Genomic DNA, 22,136 nt, shown 5'->3' on the forward strand with positions numbered 1-22,136 from the left:
TGGGCCTTCTAGATTTGGATTTGATTTCCATTTTCCCACCCCTCATTTGTGATACTGCTCTGGGACTTCCCGAAGGTGCTGTATCACCGAGGACTACGTCTGTCAATGAGCGATAGAGAAAAATGGATTTTTGTAAAATCTTACCGTAAAATCCTTTTCTCTTAGCTCATTGACAGACGTAGTACCCGCCCCTCTGTTTTTTTTTGAGTTGGGTTGGGTTAAATTCTCTAAAGACTGCTTTTATGACATAACTGATTTGCTGAGGCAGAGAGAGAGAGGATATACCCTCTGGGACTGCCCCTAGGGTATGGCCAGAGCATTTTATTTCCTGTCTAGTCCTACTCCTGTGGAGGCAACATAACCCGAAGGTGCTGTATCACCGAGGACTACGTCTGTCAATGAGCTAAGAGAAAAGGATTTTACGGTAAGATTTTACAAAAATCCATTTTTTTGGCTGGAGTTCTACTTAAAAAATCGACGTGTTCCAACTTGCATACATATTAAACTTAAGAGCAAACCTACAGAACCTATCTTGTTTGTAACCTGGGGACTGCCAGTAAAGCCTCCTTTATGCAGTGACAGCGCAATGGAATCTTTTATTATAGGCAATCAAGTATATGCTCGCTGCATGTGTACATTTTTCCACTAGTTTGGAATTAGAGTCGTATATTTTTTAATAAATCCCATCTGCTTACTGCTTGCCATTTATGTTTTATAGTAAGTAGTGGAGGCTTCATTTTTTTTTTTTTTTTTAACCAATGTTATGCAGACTAAGATTCATCCTGTTGTGGTGTAATAAATGTATTTCACATTGAGGTAAAATGTTCACAATAAGGCCTGCCATCCAGTCTATCTTCTCCACAGATGTTAGCCATAACTGCAGGGAGTATAAATAAGACTACTTTATCAGGGTTCTTAAGACTGGAACTATTCATCATCAAGTAATCTGTCATTTGTATTTTATGTTTATTGGCCCTTAATCTGTGTCATGGTTTTACTAGTAAAATTGTATGCTTTCTGCATCTTAGTACTGTTGCATCATTACAAACAGAACACTGGTATATTTTCCAGGAGGGAAAAATAAGCTTGTATTACCAGTGAAAAACACACATCAAGTGGAGCCTGAGCAATAAATGTTAATTTCTTATTGGTGACCACATTTCATATACACTTTATAAATGAACCAAAAACAGCACACTGCATTGCATATAACACACAGTAACATTTCATGACAATTCTCTATATTACAAGATCTATTTATTCCCTCTCCTCAACTGTTTGCAAATGGATCTGAGACACTTCTTGGGCTGCACGCATTTGTCACCTTCTTGTACATTTAAATATCTCGAGCACCCCGCACACACCTTTTACAGACTCAAATGGGGAGATCTTTCCCTGTGTTCTGCTAACTTCCTTTCAAAAGAGCTAATTGGCCTGAAATTATATCTGTGATGATAGAGATTCTCTGCCTAGGATGAGATGACTGTGTTGGCCATTCTGGCAAGGATATGGCAAGCATAAATTTACTACAAACCAACTGAGAACCATCATAATTCTGCAAAAGGACATACTAAGTTTAAGGGCCACAAAGATGCTAACCACATGAAGTGCTCCCCCAGGGAACTGCTTGATTATAAGGCACAGTGAGCACAAGGCATACTGGTCATATTGCCAGGGATATTATGACCCACTACTATGCTAGGTAATTGACCATATGACATTCTGTGCTGAGAATTGTGCTGACCACACTAAATAGTTTGCCAGGGACATAATGACCATGTAAGATTTTCTGCAAGTGAGATGCTGACAGCATGAAGTTCTCTGCCTTTCTCATTTTCTTTCAAAGCAGCACAGGCGCATTTTATTTAGGGAGCCTAGTTTATGCAATCTAGTCATTTTTATTATTGCATAGGAAAAGTAGTAAAAATTGTTCAATCCCAAAAGCTGGCACCTTGTTTTTTATGTTTTTAGGAAGCGTGCACCTATGCCTCTTATTAACTACCAGTGTGCTTGTCACTGGTCACTTAGGTTTGTGCATTGTCACATAGATGCAGCGCCACATGTTCTTTGTTTTTAATAAAGTTTTTATCAAATTTACAAATATTTTACATTTGCACAAAACTACTCAAGAAATGCATTCCTCACTATATGAAATAATGCACGTAAACAGAGTATCCTAATAATTTATGGTTTTATTATGCTTTTTATTTAAACTTCCAAAAGGATACAGGTACGTTTACGAAGGATAAATAGCACCGCAATACATCCTCAAACACTCAGGAAAAAAAAAATTGCTGGACAAAGACCTTCATACATCAAATCGTCTTTAAGCATTTGTATTTTGGTTTTCCAAGAGAAAAATCTTAGCTTTACAAGTTTAAGCTAATATTTGCTCACTGTTGTCTTGGCAAATACGTTATCCATCTGATCACTAATAAGCTTCTGAATGTTCAAGACATCCACCCTGCCCAAACGGAGTAAACAAGTCTCAAAAGCATGTTAAATGTTTTCCTTCAACAAGCAGATTTCCATCCATTTTAGTCACGTTTTAATGTCGCTGATGTCCGTTGACATACATTTTGCATTTTAATGCAACATTATGGTGTGAATTGGACACATTAGAAATTATTGTTTTCGGATGTCTTTCTGTTGATCTGCTTTTTACATATGTGCTAAAATGCACTGGTGTGAATTAGCCCTTTATTATTTGATACTGAAAATGTTATTTTATAAAAGAAGACTACCATGGGTTGAAGGGGAGAAGATGGTTAAAAAAAATTTCCACCAATTCCAATATTTGTCTCGAGGACAGTATATCTAAATTAGGGGGCAGTGCCACCAGAAATGAGACACAATAGGTTGTACCCTTAGCGTGAGCAAATAGCTTTTCTATGGGAGAAAGTATCCCAAAAGAAAGTAATGATTTTTGGAGACTTCTAAAAATATAGACTTCTAATAGTGAAGTTCTTTATTTTATCTTACACACTTGCAAGCTGAACAAGTCATACGTGAAGATTGACAGTCAAGGCATCAACAATGAATTTATCGATTTCTGTTGGGGGCTATATAAAATTCTGTATAATATTTCTAGGTTTTCCACAGTTTATCTCACACCCTAGAGTATGTAAAGGAGGCAATTGATGGGGCCAAGTTTCTGTCTCCAAAGCATATTGCCCAAATCTTTGCCTATAGGGAACTCCTCAGTTTCTACTATCTACCCCCTGCCTCTTGGTCTTTCAAAAGTGCCAATCCAGCATTCTAAATCATATTACTACCTGGCAATATTTCCAAAAAAGTCTAAACTGTTTTGGCTACGTCCTTGAGGCAGTCCCAGGGGGTATACCCTCACTTCTTGCTATAGGACTTCAGTTTTTTCTGCCTAGTCAGGAGTAAGGACCTGGCTCACTGCTGGGATATGCGGTCCTGACGTTTTTCCTTTTTTAAATAGAATTTTTTTGTTCCTTTGTTATTTGCTGTTTCTGTGTGAACTACAATCAACAGTCGGATTGGGGCGACACACTGGATATCCTAGATCCTTACGGTCTTCCCAGTCTGGCCTGCGAGCCTGACCCAACTATTAGCTCTGTGCTAGGTTGGCAGTGACCTAGCCCCACTATACGGGGGCTGGCCGGCGAGTAAAACGCCTCGCGAGGTCACAACCAGAGTCGCTGCGTACCTACCCCCCTTAGTCCCCCTTGGGGTGCACAGGTGTTTCTGGGTGAGGGGTATCCCTGTTTGGCGATGGGCTGGACGGTGGGAGTGCGCCACTGGCGGCTCCCACCTTATCCACAGTCGCTAGACTATCTGATCCTGTTGAGCTGGGGTACGAGAGGCTCTCTGACCTGGTGGCTCTGCTCTCTGGCACTTCGTCTAGGGAAATTCTTTCTCCCCCTGTATTGGACAGTGGTTTCCACAAATGCCAGCCTGTCCAGGTTGGGGGGGGGGTGTCTTGGGCATTTACTGGGCTCAAGGAGTTTGGACTCGGGAGAAGTCCAGTCTGCCGATAAACATCCGGAAGATTCGTGCGATCAGGCTTTGTCTGTCCCAGTGGTCGGATTACCTGCAGGGGTCCCCGGTAAGGGTACAATCGAACAATGCCATAGCTGTGGCATATATCAATCAAGGGGGGACAAGAAGTGCCCTAGCGGCCCGGAAAGTAGCCAGCATCCTAAGGTGGGCAAAACGATGTGTTCCGGCCCTTTCTGCTGTGCATATGCTGGGGGTAGAGCATTGGCAGGCGGTCTACCTCAGTCGGCAGTCGTTGGATCAGGGAGAATGGTCTCTCCATCTGGAGGTGTTTCATCAACTGGGTCTCCTGTGGGGGTCTCCTGATGTGGACCTGTTGGTCTCCCGTCTTAACAGGAAGGTACAGAGGTTCCTGTCAAGGTCTCTGCATCCTCTAGCCAATGCCGCAAATGCCCCAGTGGCCCCTTGGGGTCAGTATCGTCTGATTAAGGCCTTTCCCCCAATACAAGGTCTGTCGAGACTGCTACGCAGAATCGAGGTAGAAGGTATTCTGGTGACGCCAGACTGGCTTCGCCGGTCTTGGTACGCAGGCCTAGTAGGGCTGGTAGCCGACGCTCCTTGGAAACTTCCTCTCAGGGGATCCTCTGTCTCAAGGACCAGTCTTCCATCCTGCTTTACGGTCGCTGGCTTTAACAGCATGGCTATTGGAAGCCAGGTGCTGATGGACAGAGGGCTGTCAGAGTCATTAATTCCTACACTGTTGAAAGCTAGGAATTCTACTTCCAGGAAGGTTTATTATCGAGTTTGGAGGGCATACATTAGTTAGTGTTGAGTCTCGGGGGGGGTTTCTCCCCTTTCCCTTTCTGTGTCTCACCTACTAGAGTTTCTACAACTAGGTGTAGATCAACGTTTGGCTCTGGGCACCATCAAGGGCCAGATTTTCCCCTTGGCTATATTTTTTTCAAAGGCCGTTTGCTGGGAATTCTTTGGTTCACACTTGTGCGAGGGGTTCGCCATCTGGCTCCTCCAGGGAGATCCCTGGTACCGCAGTGAGATCTCAATTTTGTACAGTCGGTACTTCAAAAGCCCCTTTTTTGAAAATATTTGTGCACCTCCTCTGCTCACCCTGTCACAGAAGGTGGCCTTTTTGGTGGCTGTTACTTAGGGTAGGGTGTCGGAGCTGGCTGCATTGTCCTGTGGGTCACCTTACCTGGTGGTTCACAGGGACAAAGTGATGTTACGACCCTGTCAGGCGTTCCTTCCTAAGGTCGTCTCAGGGTTTCATTTAAATGAGGATATTGTGTTGCCGTCTTTGTGCCCTAAGCCAAAACATCCTAAAGAAATTGCCTTACACTCCTTGGATGGATCTTGTAAGGGGCAGGCCGCATCTGCTGCGACCATTTACAGATGGATCAGGCAGACAATGGTGCAGATCTTTTCTATTAAGGGTCAGGTTCCTCCTTTCCCTGTCAAGGCTCATTCTACGAGGGCGCTTTAGTGCCTCCTGGGCCTTCCCTCATCAGGCGTCAGTGGTTCAGGTGTGCAAGGCGGCCACGTGGTGATCTGTACACACATTCATAAAGTTTTAGAAGGTGGATGTCCTTGCATCTTCGGATGCTGCGTTTTGCAGGCTGCAGTTGCAGAGCCTCCTGCCCCTTGAGGGTGTATTTTTTCCTGGTGGTGAGCTCCAGTTGTTCATGGTTGAGCTCCTGGTTTACCTGATTGGCTATGTTTAGCCCTTGTTGGGAATTAGATCTATTGTTTTTTTTTCCACTCCTCATATTGACACTGCTTTGGGACATCCCAAGGCTGTGAGCTGTGTCCGTCAGTGAACGAAAGAGAAAACTGGATTTTTGTCTTGCCATAAAATCCTTTTCTCTGAGGTTCACTGACGGACACAACACCCACCCCTCTAGTGGGTTGATATATGTATTCTTCTGACACTGCTTGTTACAAACTGAAGTCCTATAGCAGGAAGTGAGGGTATACCCCCTGGGACTGCCTCAGGGGCGTAGCCAAAATTGTTTCCAACTAGTCCTACTCCTGAAGAGAGAGCAGCAATTAACCCAAGGGTCTAAGAACATATAGAGCTGTGTCTGTCAGTGAACCTCAGAGAAAAGGATTTTACGGTAAGACAAAAATTCAGTTTTTACCACTGCATTGCAATAGAGTTCTGGAAAGTACTTTCAAAAACATGTGAAAAAGGGTTGGCGGGTTGGAGTTGTTGGGTAAGTGGGTAACACAGAACAAAAAGTCCTAGTAAAATAGGACCTACATTTTTACAAAATCGTAACATCCTAGCCAAAACTCAGCCATAAGGTAGTCTGAATCCAGTTGGGAATGTTGAATTGAAAACCATGATAGGGTTTGGTTGAGAGGGGCATTCTGTAGAAGGCCAGACTTTCTAGTGTATTGGCTATTTTGAAAACAAACAAAACATGTACCACAGCACAAAAACAGTTAATGCTAGTAAAAAGTAAAAATCGAAAATATGGCATATGTGTGCCCACCAAACTATAACAGTGATGAATATACTTTCATTATGCTATAACTATGTGTGCATATACCAATAACGGTGCCAGGTGTATCTCTCTAATAAAAAAGTTTTAAAGCTTAAATGTGAAAATGTGTGAAGCCCTAAAAAAAAAACCAACACCTGTAAATAATCAATACAAACACTGAACAGCACGGCACTTCAGGCACAGAAGCACTCCAATTTGATCATTTTCCACGGACTTTCACTGGACACTTGAATGTTGGAAAAATTGACTATTTTCTTTGAAAATTTTGTTATTTCCAGAATTCACATTGTTTGTATTGATTATTTCCAGGTGTTGGTATTTTTTAGGGGTTCACACATTTTCACAGTTAAGCCCTTTTTTATTAGAATGACACCTGGCACTATAATTGGTATATGCACATAGTTTTAGCATTTACACTGTTTTTGCGCTGTGGTGCATGTTTTTCTTTTTTTTTTTTTTAATTCACTGTGTGATGGACAGCAGCAACAGTTTTTTTCTTTAAAAAATTTAAAGGTATATACACAGCACGGGGGTGACGTTCGTTAATCTTATATAGAAAACAAACCTTGCAGATAACAGAACTAGGGGTTTGCAGCTGGGCAAAAAAAATAGAGAAAAGGTCTCTAAAAATATCTAGAAGCCTCACTTAAGTGGGGTACACACTAGTAGAAGATCGGCAAAAAATTCCCGTCTGATTTTTGCCCTAGTGTGTACACAACTTTCAGCAGCCGATGCCGACATTTTGAACGAAAAAAAACGGAGGGACAAACACCAAAATTTTTTTCGTCTGTCCCCAGAAGACCGATTTTCGTTTAATGCGTATGCAGTATGTCCGTAAAAAATAGGATACGAAAGACCACGCATGATCTGAATTTGCTGACAACACGGAAGTCTAGGAACAAATGTGCCAAAAAAAAGAAAAATTGGACAAGAAATTTTGTGAACATTTATGCACTGTCAACTAAAAACGGTTATGAACGCTGAGAAGATAGAGAAAAATCTGAGGATATTTCATCCAATTTTCGTCAAGTGTGTACGGCCCTTTAGTTTGCTAGGGCTCAGGGGGGTTGTTATCTATAGGTACTGTCACTTCCCTGATTTGGGCATTGTGTCTTTCAAGAAGATTTATTATTTACATTTTAGAAATTACCCCTTAAAAAAATTCAAAGAGTAATGCATAAAGTGCAGCAGCCAGCTTGAATCCTTTTTATAACATATAACTTTGGTGAATTTTTATGGTTGCTATGTGTTTCTGCAGTTTGCCTTTAGAGATTTGCTCTTTCCATTGTATATTGAATAAGCCTGTGTTCATTTACAGAGACTGAAATGATATTACCTATGAACTTAATTCTAGCAGTTTACTTGAAGAAAACTTTTCTTCATCCAGTTGTTTGAGGGGGAAACTTTCTACTTTAGAAGTCTGATGTAATGTGGCCCCATTGATCTGAATGTGAAAGGTGAAATCGAAAGGCTAATTTAATTATACTGGAAGAATCAGCTTTGGCAATACAACTAATAATTGGGAGAAGGGATCACTGCTTCTATTTGAACTGAGATTTTCCTTGCATTCTTGGCAGAGCTGTGATGGTAATATAAAGAAGTTCTACTAACTCTTAGTTGTGAAGCCCAGAGGGATTCAAAGTGGTGCTTGTCCCTTTTATTTATAGAGGAGCCATGATTCGGTAGAAGAAAGGCAAAAGAAGTCACGTTTTTCTAAGTATAGAATTTCTTTACTAAAAATAATGCCTATTGCTTTGCCATAAATTAATTTGTTTGAAACTGTTAATGGCTAGAAATTGCATCCTGTTTTAACATACTGTACACTTCCTGATCCTGCAGTACAGGATACAGGCATGAAGTCCTTACGACTGGGTATTGATGCAGCTACCTTCAGGTGATTAAACACTAGCAAGAAACTGAGGGTCGATGGGGTAGGGAAATATCCCTGCAGCTTTTTTGCCAGTGTCCTTAGGTGATGGACCTCATGAGCAAAGCTTTCTTACTATGGAAGTTATCTATTTTCTTTCTCTCTCTGGAAAGCAAACACTCCAATGTATTTTTTAAGATGCACATTGAGTCTTTTGAATACTTTATTGTTTGGCATGAGAATTTGAAAAATGCAGGAAGAAAATTTAAATGTATTTTATTTTTTTACAAATTTGTCAATTTTAACCACTTCTAGACCGGAAGGATTTGCCCCCTTAATGACCAGGCCATTTTTTGCAATTCGGTACTGCGTTACTTTAACGGACAATTGCGCGGTCGTGCGACGCTGTACCTAAATAAAATTTATGTCCTTTTTTTCCCACAAATAGAGCTTTCTTTTGGTGATATTTGATCACCTCTGCAATTTTTAATTTTTTGCAATATACACAAAAATTCTGAGAATTTTTTTTTTTCACGTTCTGCTATATAACATTCCCCCCCCCCCCCCAAAAAAAAATTTTAAAATAAAAAATTTTTAGCATGTTATGCCAATTTGTTTTCTGCTACATATTTCTGGTAAAAAAAAAAAAAAAAAACACAATAAGCGTATTTTGATTGATTTGTGCAAAATTTATCGCGTCTACTAACTATGGTAAAGATTTATGTCATTTTTATTGGGGTTTTTTTTTTTTTTTAGCGGGACTGCAACGTTGCGGTGGACAGATCGGACCCCTAACTAACGTTTTTGACACTTTTGTGGGAACCAGTGACATTACTACAGTAATCAGTGCTAGAAATATGCATTGTTACTGTAATAATGACACTGGCAGGGAAGGGGTTAACACCGTGGGTGATCAAGGGGTTAAATGTAAGCCTAAGGGAGTGTTTCTAACTGTATGGGGGTTGGGCTTTTGAAATGATCAGAGACCTGTGATCCTATATAGAAGGATGATCATTCCAGAGAGAACAACAATCAGCTGTGTTTACAGCAGCTGACCGTCCTTCTCACTCAGCAGGGAACAATCGCGGGTGCCCGGCGGCAATCGGAGCTGCCGGCCCTGCGCATTGGAGTCCCTACTGCCGAGTGGGGGCGGCAGTGTGCCCCCTAGCTGCAGGCACACGACCGGCCTAGAGCTACATCAGTCCGCGCAGGGGGGCCTGCCTGCTGCAGTAAATCTGTGGCGGGCGGTCCTTAAGCGGTTAAGAAGATATTTTGCAAACACAGCATGGGCATACTTTGAGTTATAACACAAAACACATTCTGCTATCCTCCTGAGTATGGCCTAGGTCTCAATGATGTCACTCGTGACATAACGAGCAAGTGACTGGTCGGATTCTCGGTACCAAATTTTTACAGATAAGCGCTTGTAATTTTCTAACCATGTGAGTGATTTAGTACTTTAAAGTAAAATAGTTTTACACTGTTAGTATTTCTGACTCTTTTTTTTATATTCTCTTTTCAATTCTCTTTTGCTGCTTTGGATGAGCTGTTTTGGTGATTAAATATGGAGACCTAGAGGTGGTCTATGTTCCCTTACTGATGACACATTGATATACAAGCTCATGTGACTCTATGTTATGGTAACAGCTCTGTACATTCAAGGTGGTGGGCCACTTTGGTGTTTGGAATATCTGGCTATCAAGATTTTTTTTCTCACAATTGCCACCAATCTAGACTTTTGTGTATATTTTGGGATTATTATTTACTAAGATTGACACAATTGTATGAAATTCTAGCACGGCAATTTGGACTTTATAATACCAGTTTGTTGGTCTGTCCACGGTCCCCCTGGGTTTTCACAAAGGTACTTTCTCTGGTTTTGGCTATGATCCACATTGTGGGGTACCTGAACTGTACTCTGTTTAGGGATCAGTCTTCCTTGGCACTGTCAGCTACCATCCAATGAATAGTGTAAGTTCTGTAGAACATTGGTTGCATCCTCAACCTACAGAAGTTTCTTGCTTGAATGATCTCACAGATTGGAATACCTGGGCCTGACACCGGACACAAGTTCGTCCAGAACCTTTCTGCCTCAGAACAAACTTTCGTCTCTTTGTTCTCATTGTGCATACATGAGGGTCTTTGGTCTAATGGTAGCCTCCTTCAAAGCAGTGAAATATACCCAGTTTTAATCTAGACTTGCAACTCAACGGCCTGCCTGCTTGAGAAAAACTCCTCTGTGATGACACATGACAAGAAAACATTTTAACAATGCCACAGCTATGGTTTACATCAACCATCGAGGAGGCACCAGAAGTCTCACAGCTCTGAGGAAAGCAGAAGTCCCGGCCCTGTCCGCTGTCCACATCCTGGGTGTGGAAAATTGGCAGGTGATTTTTCTCAGTTATTGGCATTTAGAGCCATGGGAATGAGCTTTCCATCCTGAGGTGTTTCACATCTTTTGTCACAGGAGGGGAACACCAAATGTGAATCTTCTGACATCAAGATTTAACAGTAAACTGGACAGGTTTTTGTCAGATCCAGGGGCCTTTGGGCCTTCACAGTGGATGATTTAGTGACCAAATTGGCCCGGGAAAACGTAGTATTCTGACATACAGTTGCATCTCAAAAAATTAGCACATCAAAAATTTTATTTCAGTAATTTAATTCAAAAAGTAAAACTCTAATATTATAGATTCATTTTACACAGAAGTGATATATTTCAAGCATTTATTTATTTTAGTTTTGATGATTAAGGTTTACAGCTAAAGAAAACCCAAATTTCAGTATCTCAGAAAACTAGAATATTGTGAAAAAGTTCAATATTGTTGACTCGTGGTATCACACTCTCATCAGCAAATTAACTCAAAACAGTTAAGGCCTCATGTACACTGGACGTTATAAAAAACACCAGTAGCATTAGCGTTTTTCCAGTAGCGTTTTTTCATTTATTTATTAAGAAATACTATACTCCCACAAAAGCTAATGGCTCAAAACGCTCATAAGGTACGAATAGCCACGTTTTTCAGCTAGTTCCTGGGGGGGGGGGTTCCAGCCATAAAACGCCCCTGCCAAAAAATGCTAATAAGCCTATGTGTGCATGCACAAATTAGATAACATAACTGGTTGCAGAAAAAAATGCCTGAAGCCGAAAATGCCAGCTGTAAAAACATCCAATGTGCATGAGGCCTAAAGGTTCCCTGTGCATTTAAATTTATCTCTGTCTGGTTCAGTAGGTTACACAATCATCTGACTTGACAGTTGTTCAGAACACAGTCATTGGCACTCTCCACAAGGAGGATAAGTCACAAAAGTTCATTGTTAAAGAAGCTGGCTGTTCAGAGTGCTGTATCCAAGCATATTAATAGAAAGTTAAGTGGATGGAAAAAGTGATGTAGAAAAAACATTATGTACATGACATGGGAAGATGAGCCCGCCCCTCTTCCCGAGCCATCCTGACCAGTTCAGGTTTTGGGCCTGGGGGATATGGCAGCGGCCTCCGAGAACACTCTTCCCCTGATGGACTTATCCCATATATATGTAGGACACCTGTAAGCAACAATTGCAGGCTGCCACCCAGACCGGAACAGAAGCCACATACGATACAGGTAAAGAAACTTCCTTCCATGCCTATTTTGTTTGACTCAGTAGATCACATAGGAGGATATGCATACTACACCCTATAGGGAATATTCAGAGGGGAGAGTTCTCCTGATTTAAATCTCTACCTAGAAATTCTATTGGATCTACAACACCCTACAACTTTAGGGGCTTTAACCTTTTGTCCATTTTCCACCGGTGGGACATCTGTCATTATTAAAATTTTCTAGGTAAGCGATCACTTTTCCCTTTCCCCCTTGCTTTTTTCCCTCTCCTTCCCTCTTCTCCTGCCCTTATCTCCAGCAGCAGCTTTAATCACTACATAGTGCAGTGATGTTCCTTTTTTTTTTGTAACATTACTGCAGAAAGTTAGCAAGTAAATGCACCAGAAGCTGTCCTGTAAGTCCACACACGTAAATGATATAGGCCTCTTTCACACGGCCTCTCCGCTTTTTTCCTCCGCTCCGGCACTTTTTTTTTTTTTCACAGACACGGATGACACTTGTGTCATCTGCTCCGTATGTCCGCATATCATCCCATCCATTTGCGGATGATATACAAACAAAATGTATAACTATGGGGATTGCGGATGTCAGCGGATGACACCGCTGACATCCGATTTTGCATCCGTTCCGTTTTTTAAAAGGAAGAAAAATAGGGTTCTGTTCCGTTCCAAAAAACGGAACAGAACTGAAAGGACGCAAATCGGATGTCATCCACAATCCAATTGACATGCATTATGTCCGTATATCACCCGCAAACGGATGGGGTGATATACGGACATACGGAGCGGCCGTGTGAAAGAGGCCATAGAAAGATGCAGGGGAATGCAACAAAGCATCACTTGAGTAACTGCTCGAAGTCTGCTGAGGATCCTGACTTCATATTCATGATGGTGGCCGCTAGTAAAAGTCTCAGGCTTATCACATGGTCATAGACAAGGTAGGCCTTGAGAGTGAGATTACATACAACAAAAGTTAAATGGGCTATGTTGTCTCATAGGAAGATTGTTGCTTAACTGAAGGGTGTAAGGACAGTGTCTTTAGTCTGGCCCATAGCAAGTATGTAAATAAGGACATCTGATTTTTCTTTCTTTAATCCCTTTTGATATACTTACGTTTTTCTTGTTGGTGAATCCATATCAATGTAAAAAGACCAATATACCAGCCAGGCAGCTAGCATTTTCAGATAGAGGTTAGTAATGGCAGCACCTATCATATTTTTAAGAAAGGCTTGTCACCACAGAGGCAGTTCAGCTATTTGCATACTTCACATCTTTCATTTATACAGCTAAGGGCTATAGCATGTATGAACCTTGCTCCAAGATAAGTTGTGCTAGAACAGGCTGGTTGATGAAGGGGTTATGTCACTGTTGGCTGTTCAGTTTTGATATCTATTAGGGCTGCGCATCTTCACTTACCTCACGATTCGATGCGATAACGATTATTAGGGTCGCGATTCGATACGATTCGATTCCGCGATGCATCACGATTACTATGGGGACCCTTTTCTAAAGGGGGATCTATGGTGACCCTGCTCTAAAGGCAGATCTATGGGGACCCTTCTCTAAAGGGGGATCTATGGGGACCCTGCTCTAAAGGAGATCTATGGGGAGCCTGGGCCCGTCCTAAAGGGGATCCAGGGGAACTGAGCTCTAAAGGGGGATCTATGGGGACCCTGCTCTAAAGGGGATCATCCCCTTAAGTGCAGGGTCGCCATAGATCCCCCTTTAGAGCAGGCCACATCAGGTTAGAAGAGTTACCTGATGCTAGTTGTAGTACCGTAGGCCCTGGTAAGGAGGAATGCTGGGCTCTGTAGTCCCCCTAGTTGTAGTATAGAAGGCTCTGGTAAGGAGGAATGCTGGGCTCTGTAGTCCCCCTAGTTGTAGTATAACAGGCTCTGGTAAGGAGGAATGCTTGGCTCTGTACAGAGCTACAGAGCCCAGCATTCCTCCTTACCAGGGCCTGTTATACTACAACTAGGGGGACTACAGAGCCCAGCATTCCTCCTTACCAGGGCCTACTGTACTACAACTAGGGGAGCTACAGAGCCCAGCATTCCTCCTTACCAGGGCCTGTTATACAACAACTAGGGGGACTACAGAGTCTGTAGTATAACAGGCCCTGGTAAGGAGTAATGCTGGGCCCTGTAGTGCCCCGACTTACCAGGAAGCAGAGCTGCAGCCAGTTGTGGATGAAGTAGCGGTAGGTGTATGGAGTAGGGCTCGGACAGGTCCTGGGTGATGAGCCTCATGTCGGGAATTTGGAGCTCGGACTAGTGCAGTGCACGGTACAGGCGGGGAAAGCAGGGCCTCCTCGCTCCCCTGCGGTCAACTCAGGCTGTCTGCCGAGAACCGCACCGCTACCAGAAGTGTTCTGAGCTGGAAGGGCCGCGACTTCGGGCGGCCGGGCTGTCGGAGCAGGCGGTCGGGCAGCAGCGTGCTAAGTGGGCGTGCCGTGTGTATCCCGGGGTCAGAGAGAGCACTGATAGCTCCGCTCTCCTCCTCTCCTCTCCCGTGCCGCGAGGAGGAGCTCTGTATCCCACAAGCCCGGCCAGTGCCGCCATGTCACTTCTGTCCCCGTCCCCCGGAAGTGACGTCATTAGGTAATCGATTATTCAACCCCCGCGAATCGATGCAGAATCGCGAAGGGTCGCATCGCGATGCATCGATTCGGTGATTATATTCAGCAGCCCTAATATCTATAGTATACATTTCCCTAGCCACTGCTGCATCTCAGCACAGCAGATTTCAAAGCCAGAACCCAATCTAACTCAACCCCTCGTTTTTGTCATGTACAGTGCCTTGCGAAAGTATTCGGCCCCTTAAACTTTTCGACCTTTTGTCACATTTAATAGTTAATGAGGTTATGGTTAACCATTTATTAGCAAGGCCTTTCTGTGGCTTAATAGAGTAGAATCTCTTGTGGACCTCTTCAAGATGCACATTTTACTGACTTTCCCTCCTCTTGTGACAGTCAGGGCTGCTGTTAGAAATTATGGGGCCCCGTACAGCCTACCAGACGGGGCCCCTCCAACCACGCCCTTGACCCCACCCCTGTCCCCGCCCCTGATCCCGTCTGGAAACAAAATGCAGGTTTGTTGCGGTTTACACATGCGTGCAGGGCCAATGTGTGCGTTTGCAATTGCGCCTAAGCACCAAAGAGCAGGGGCAGTTTAATTTTTAATTGTATTTTTTATTTATTTTTAATTGTATTTACATTAGAAATGTAAAAAAAAATCACTCTGTATCTTTAATTTTTTTTTTCTTTCTTTTTTTGCTTTTACAAGGAATAAAAATCATCCGTTGTGATAGCATGGGCCATAACAGGTCCTCTTTTTTGAGAGATGACCCCATATCTGTCCTCTGGCCTCCAAAGCATCCGATTAAACCAAGATGGATTTGATCAGATGCTTGTTCAAGCCGGTAATGGCTTGTTTACCTCAGACCGAAACCGGAAGCAAAATCCTTGTCGCTTCGGGTTTCTGACATCACACAGTGGGCGGAACGCCATCTATCCCTCTCACTGTGTCACAGGAATCGAATGCTATTAGTCACATCTTAAAGGCAGGGGTGGGACACCCTTCCACTGCCTGTAAAAGTAATCCAGGGGCTTCTTAGCTACTAGGATTACATTTACTTTGTGCAGAATTTCTGGGGCTAACAAATGATCTCTCCATCATTGCTGCAGTGATAACCCAAATATTACCTTTCCAATCTAGTGACGTACTGATACGTCGATGGACAGGAAGTGGTTAAAGGGGATTGGTTTGGGGTGGTAAAAATGCAGCTCCACTGCACGTTTACTGCTCCCCCAACTGAAGTGTAATGAAGCATCTCACGGTCTTATGATCATTAGCATTACAAAAATCATCAGAAATCATCACAGGCAGCACAGTAAGCTTGTGCTCTATCATGGCTCTATGTCACATGGCTGCTTGCTGACTGTGTTAACTTATGGCTGTACTTATGGCTGTACTGAGTGTTACAGACTATAACCCAGCATAGCTATACAAAGTTAGCACCCTCAGCAGCCATGTGACACAGAGCCATGTTAAAGCATCAGCTTACTCTGCTGCCTGTGATGATTGTTGTAATGCTAATGACATGCTAAATAACCTGCTGTGCTGGGAGATACACAGGAGGACTCAGTGAGGATTCTGTGCTCTATTATTCACTCACTGTGTCCAGAGCAGCCACGATCTTCAGATGCTTCCTGTCAGCCTCCTCACATCTTAGCAAGTGAGAACTGGAGGCGGGCACTGGGTGGAGAATCAAAGTATCACTCCGCCGGCTGGGACTGCAGGGAGTAGCAGGGCAGCATTGTGTACATGCACCCCCGAAAATGAAGAAATAGTCCCTTTTCTGTGCGCACCTGGGCCCCTCTGTTGACCTAAAGGAGCCCAAGAAAATGGTATAACCCCGCTCCATAAACAAGTAGGAGCGGGATAGAAGTTTAGCAAGCCAGTTTTTTTTATTTTTTTATTGAATGCAGCAAAAAACTGTAATGCTGCCCGGGCCCCACAGTGTTGCTGATAGGACCGGGCCCGGTACAACAGGGCTGGTTGTACTGCCCTATCAGCGGCCCTGGTGACAGTAATATATACAAATGTATTTGCACACTTGTCACTACACTGGTATTGGTGATGATGAGATGTTGCAGGGCACTGCACATGCTAAGAAAAAACTTGAATGGTTTCTGTTCTAAAAAGCTTCTTAAAAGTCGAGACTGTTGGCCTGTGTTTGCTGCTAAATAAAAGATTTCTGGTAGTGAATATGAGGCTTTGATTATGAACATGTGCCACTATGTTTAATGTTATTTTAATTTCAAACATCAGTGGCTCAGTGGAGCCTGGTTTTATGCTGAACGCACAGAATAGTCTATAGAACTAATCCAGTGGTAAGGCCATCTCTTTGAAGTGTCAAGATCTGGTTTGAATTTTCACGGTTTTAGTCCAAGCCACGTTGGTGCCCTAGCAGACATACTGGGAAAAAACAGTTTGGATTTGAAACCATCCACAATTGCAGGGTTTATTTTGTTAATATTAAGGTAATTACAGCAGACATGTCAAAATGAAAAGTAAAGTTATATCTAGGTTTCAGTTCTTTATAGGAGATGCTGATTATTGCTGGGAATACAGAATTAAAATATTGCTTCTGTCCCATGAAGTGCTTTCATTCTTGAAGCTATAGAGAATAGCATCAGTTTCCACCACATTATGGTATTGTACAGTTCAATTTTTTTTCCTCTATAGATAAACAATGTGTTTAATCAGTTAAAAATGAAACCGTAAAACAAGAGGGGTTTGGTTTTATTTCCTTAAGAATTTGGAGCTTTTAATGTGGTATGTTAGTAAGTTGGCTTACAACTGGGGCAGTTGCTTTGGGAGGAAGATTATCTGCATGTGTGTTCAGCAACACTAGGTCCAGCTTAGTTGCCAAAGTAATTGCCACTTTAACCAAGTAATTTTAATGCATGATTTCCTGACCTGAATAGTTGTTACAAAGTATTTTATTCATACTAACCCCAAGGCCTCATGCACACTGGGCGTTTAGCCCCTGTGCATGAGATTTCAGGGTTTTCGCGTAGGCAGAAGGCAAGTCCCACTGCTGCAGCCTGAGATACTGAAAGGCTAAAAGTTGGTGCAGCTGGGAGGGGCACCAAATGGTTCGAAGTCTGCGATACAGGCATTCATCCCTGGAGCATACTGCCCTAAATGTTAATATCACTCAGTGCACCGTCTCCTCTCAGAGTTTTACATGCTGTTGGTCCTCTTTTTTGTCAGTAGTTCCTGACCAGGAATTCGCATGTAAATAAAGACCTCTGGATTTCCCGATATGCATACTGGTTCTAGGCTAGTAAGAGTAGTAAGGCCAAAAGAGCAACCTAACAGCAAGTTAGAATTGGTTTTAATAATGTCGGTTCTAGCTGGAAGTATACAGATCAGGATTTCTGTATACTCATATTGGCTCATAAAAGAAAGGATTGGGATGGGAGAGAGGGAGCAAAAGCGATGTCTCCCTCAACTGTGAAATGAACTTACTGGTACCACATTCTTTAGAATCAATACATGTCAAACTAAAAATCCTTAACAAAGAGCTGCTAATGTAGGATTTTAAAGGAACTACATCAAAAAATGCATAAAAATTATTAAGCTTTATTCAAAATTTTCCATAAAAATAGTTTGGTCTTTAAAATAGCCCCGTATTCTTGATAGCAAGAAAGCACGCAAAAGTGGTGTACTACATTTTGGCATATTACAGATTGACAATCATAGTATGACATTACACCAAATGACAAGATATATTGCCCCAAATATAGTGTTCGCCCATGGAATCCTGACACGCAGAAAACTTTTACGCTTTTCGCCGGTTAAGGCCTGCTCCTTCAGGAAGGAATTACTGTCGTGTGTCTCCTGCAAATGCTGGAAAGTCTTTGCATATTTGCCATGAAAAAAGAATACATCTAGAATAGCTTCTCTAGCCAATGTAAGAGACAGAGTCAAAAAAAAAGGAGGAATGAAAAAATGAGGAATAGGAAATTGCCTGGATAGCTATAAAGAGTAACAGTATTATCTTCGTGGGTCTTGCTCCTTTAAAATCATTATAATTCTTTAACAAAAAAATGCAGGGGGAGATATTATAAGGGAATGTAAACTTACTAAAACAATTGACCCATCCACCGTACTATAGAAGTCATTATTGTATTAATATTGGGCCAAGTAAATGCCTTCTACACCTCTACTCTCCACATTGGGTAGACATCAAAAAGCTGGCCCTCAAAATCAAATTAAAATACTAGAATTGGATTGCTATAGCTCAGGTTATAATCTATTAATGGGACGTATTCAATATATGCTGCATAATCCTTCATAAGTTATGCCCCCGTTGGCAAAAGATTCAAAGGACAAAAGTATAGATGTATGTCTGATGTAACAAGTACCTTATCCGCCACAAAAAGAGGGGTAAAACCGCTCACCAAAGTGTGTAATCCACCCAGGGACTTTATTCCTATGCTCATCCAGTGATGCCATATAGTCCCAAGGAGCCCACTGATCCATGGTGCCTGTATGAGCCAATGATTGTGGCTCTGTACGTATAGAAAAAGATGATGCCTAAAGTGGCGTTCCGACACCACTGTGCATGTGTATGTGGTGGTGTCATCACACATGTTGCCAGCCATCTCCGAGCAGCCTGATGTCTGACTACTTTCTACTCTGCATACCTTTTCTGGGTGACTTAAGAATTATCGATGCAGAGATAGCCAGGCAACTAGTATTCATAGATCAGTAAAAGGAGATCATCACAAATGTATAACAGGGGGGAAAAAAACGTGTATGTGCATACCCTAATACAATGCATATTTGTTTGTGTGATTAAAAACTCATTTAAAATCCCATTTACTGAAGATGGGAGTGCTGCAGTATTTTATACTTTAATGTGCTAATTGATGTTCATTTTACAGCAGGAAATTTTCTATCAGTACCCTATATCCGAAGCATCACAGAAGCTGAAGAGTATAAGAGGATTATTTCTGACACTGAGTGATATGCTACAAAATGTGGCTGGATCCCGTATTGTTAGGTAATTTACAGTCCACGCTAAGCAATCTGAATCATTGTTCTTGGTGTTTTATGGCTGCCTAGGCTCAGAAAAGAGAACACAAATGGGCCACACTTTCTGACCCCTTCATGCAACAGCTTGAACCTGTTCCTGGTCAGGCTGTTTTTTTGATTGTATACTAGTCTTGTCTATTTCATTGAAATGAAACAAAATGAAAAATCGCACCACTGCAGCTTATGAAATAATTGTGTGCAAAAGACTACAATAATGTACAGAACATGTATAAAAGTAAACCACTGCAGGAAACATTTTTACCAGAAGCAGTTGTGTGCAGGTAATGAAATACACACAATTAAACATAACTAATGTGTTTGGTGCTATATCTCAAAAAATTCAAAAACCCACACTAAACTTCAGCTTTAATACATCTGTTAAGTGCTGTTACACTGCCATGTGTTAAAGGGAACTCTGTTAGTAGCTTTGTGTTTTGATTCAGCAAAACAAGTGTACTTTGCTTCTAGCCTGGTGCACATATGCCGAATAACACTTGGTTAAACCAAAACTGGCATACATTCAGCCTCTGTGTACATCAGCCTGTCTGACAGAAGCCAGCCTAACTGGCATCTCAGCCTAACTGGCATCTTGGAAAACCAGCATCTGATCAGCGCTTTTCGCCAATTGCAGAGAATGCTAACTGGTGTGTTCTGGCAGGAGACAACGCAACTGCATAGCAGGAAGATTGCTGTAGTAACGTCACATTTTTTTTTTTTTTTTAGCCTGCTGGGCTGAACAGAATAACCTGTGCCCTCACTGCAAGGGAGAACTTTTAGAGTTCCTGGAGTTGAGCTAAACCCAAAAAGATACGTGTTCTATTGGCATCTTACCTCTCCTTAGATGTGGTGGCAGCATTCGTTTTTACCTTTTCATGTTAAAATCATTTTTCTCCTAGCAGAGAAAATACATAGTTAACATAGTTAGGTTGAAAAAAGACACAAGTCCATCTCTTGCTCAACCAATAAAAAAAAAAAAAAAACAGTAAAGAAAACCCAACCATACAAACCCATATGCACAATCCTATACCCGCAGTTGATCATGAGGAAGGCGAAAAAATCCCAGCAAAGCATGATCCAATTTGCTACAGCAGCTAGGAAAGAATCCAGGCCTTTTTTAAAGCAATCTAGTGAGCTAGCCAGAACCACCTCTGGATGGAGTCTATTCCACATTGTCACAGCTCTTATGGTGAAGAAACCTTTCCGTATTTGGAGACGAAATCTCTTTTCCTCTAGATGTAAAGAGTGCCCCCTTGTCCTCTGTGATGACCTTAAAGTGAATAACTCAACACCAAGTTCACTATATGTTGATCTTGCAGAAATGCAGTATCCTTGTTGCTTCCTGTGACCTTAACCAGTGTAGACCTGAAGAGACAAAGTGTGTTGTTCACAGGATCACCAGGTGAAAATAAAGGTTTGGGTTTACATGTGTAAGTAATACCAATTGATAACATATTTGTCCCTAATCATATATTACACATATTACATTTTTTCAATCTGCATGGAAGAATATTATCCAGGAAGCAAATAATTAAAATCCTAACTAAACTGAAAATACTCACCTGGGCTACGTTCTGGTGCTGGGTTTTCGTCTACTCGATTGGCCGGTGTGCATAGGAGTCAGTCATTATGAAATCTGCCCGGAATGCACACTGAACTGCGCATGCACAGCTTAGTGTACATTCAGTAGAGTGCAAACAGGCAGGTGCATGCATGAAGGTGTAAAACCTTATTGGTTGCAGCTGCCCTCCAGACCCCCCGTTATTCTTACCTGAACCCAAACGTTCCAGCAACAAGAACAAGCCAGGCAGCTCCAGCTGCTGTCTCTGGTCCTCATTGGATAGATTGATAGTAGCAGGAACATTGGCTCCCACTGCTGTCAATCAAATCCAGTGACACAAGAGTGGGGGGCGGGGCTGGGTCCCGCTGTCTGTGTCAATGGATGCAGGAGCAGGACTCGGGAGCATGCCTGCATGGGTGCCCCATGGAAAGCAGCTCTTTGTGGGGTCACCCGATGAAGATGAGGAGCCAGAAGTGACGCCAGGGCACTCCAGAAGAGGAGGATCGGGGCTGCTCTGCTAAACCCTTAACACAGAGCAGGTAAGTATAGCGTTTGCTATTTAAAAAAACAAACAAAAAAAAAAAACTAACCTTTACAATCACTTTAACCTTTTTTATCCTAATTTGTTTATTTTAGCTCATCTCTCATTTTAAACAAGCAGCTGGTTCATGTTTCATATTGGAAAGAGTCTGATCGTTTATTTCTGATTTCACTTCCAGCAGAGAGGTAAGAATTCAGCTTTGAACATTTGGTAATTCTAACATTCGTAGGCAGTCATTCTAATTTATCAGATTGCTTCAGTGGTATTTTATATATCACAGGGATGAGTAAATTTGTATGGAATTCAGAAGCCACTCAGTCCAGTCTGCATGTATGGAGCAGCAAACTTGCAGCTTTTAACAGCAAGAAAGACTAGTCATCACTACAATTGACAGAACCTAGCATTTTCTTTTGTATCAAAATGTAGAAGGCTACCCAATCTCAAACCCGTCTCAATAATCCATGCCTA

General features: G+C 42.2%; 1 protein-coding gene across 3 annotated transcripts in view; it reads left to right on the top strand.

The window, feature by feature from the left end:
* Positions 1-22,136, top strand: part of INTU (inturned planar cell polarity protein) — a 177,554-nt gene that overhangs the window by 110,434 nt on the left and 44,984 nt on the right. For 2 of the 3 annotated variants that reach the window (XM_082266659.1, XM_082266657.1), the window contains exons 5-6: positions 19,419-19,537; positions 21,764-21,853. In XM_082266659.1, coding sequence (XP_082122785.1) covers positions 19,419-19,537; positions 21,764-21,853 — 209 coding nt within the window. The remainder of the gene's footprint in view (positions 1-19,418; positions 19,538-21,763; positions 21,854-22,136) is intronic. The other variant, XM_082266658.1, reaches the window with a different exon arrangement.

This window comes from Pelophylax lessonae, assembly GCF_965119305.1.
Source record: "Pelophylax lessonae genome assembly, chromosome: 1".
Lineage (NCBI taxonomy): Eukaryota > Metazoa > Chordata > Amphibia > Anura > Ranidae > Pelophylax > Pelophylax lessonae.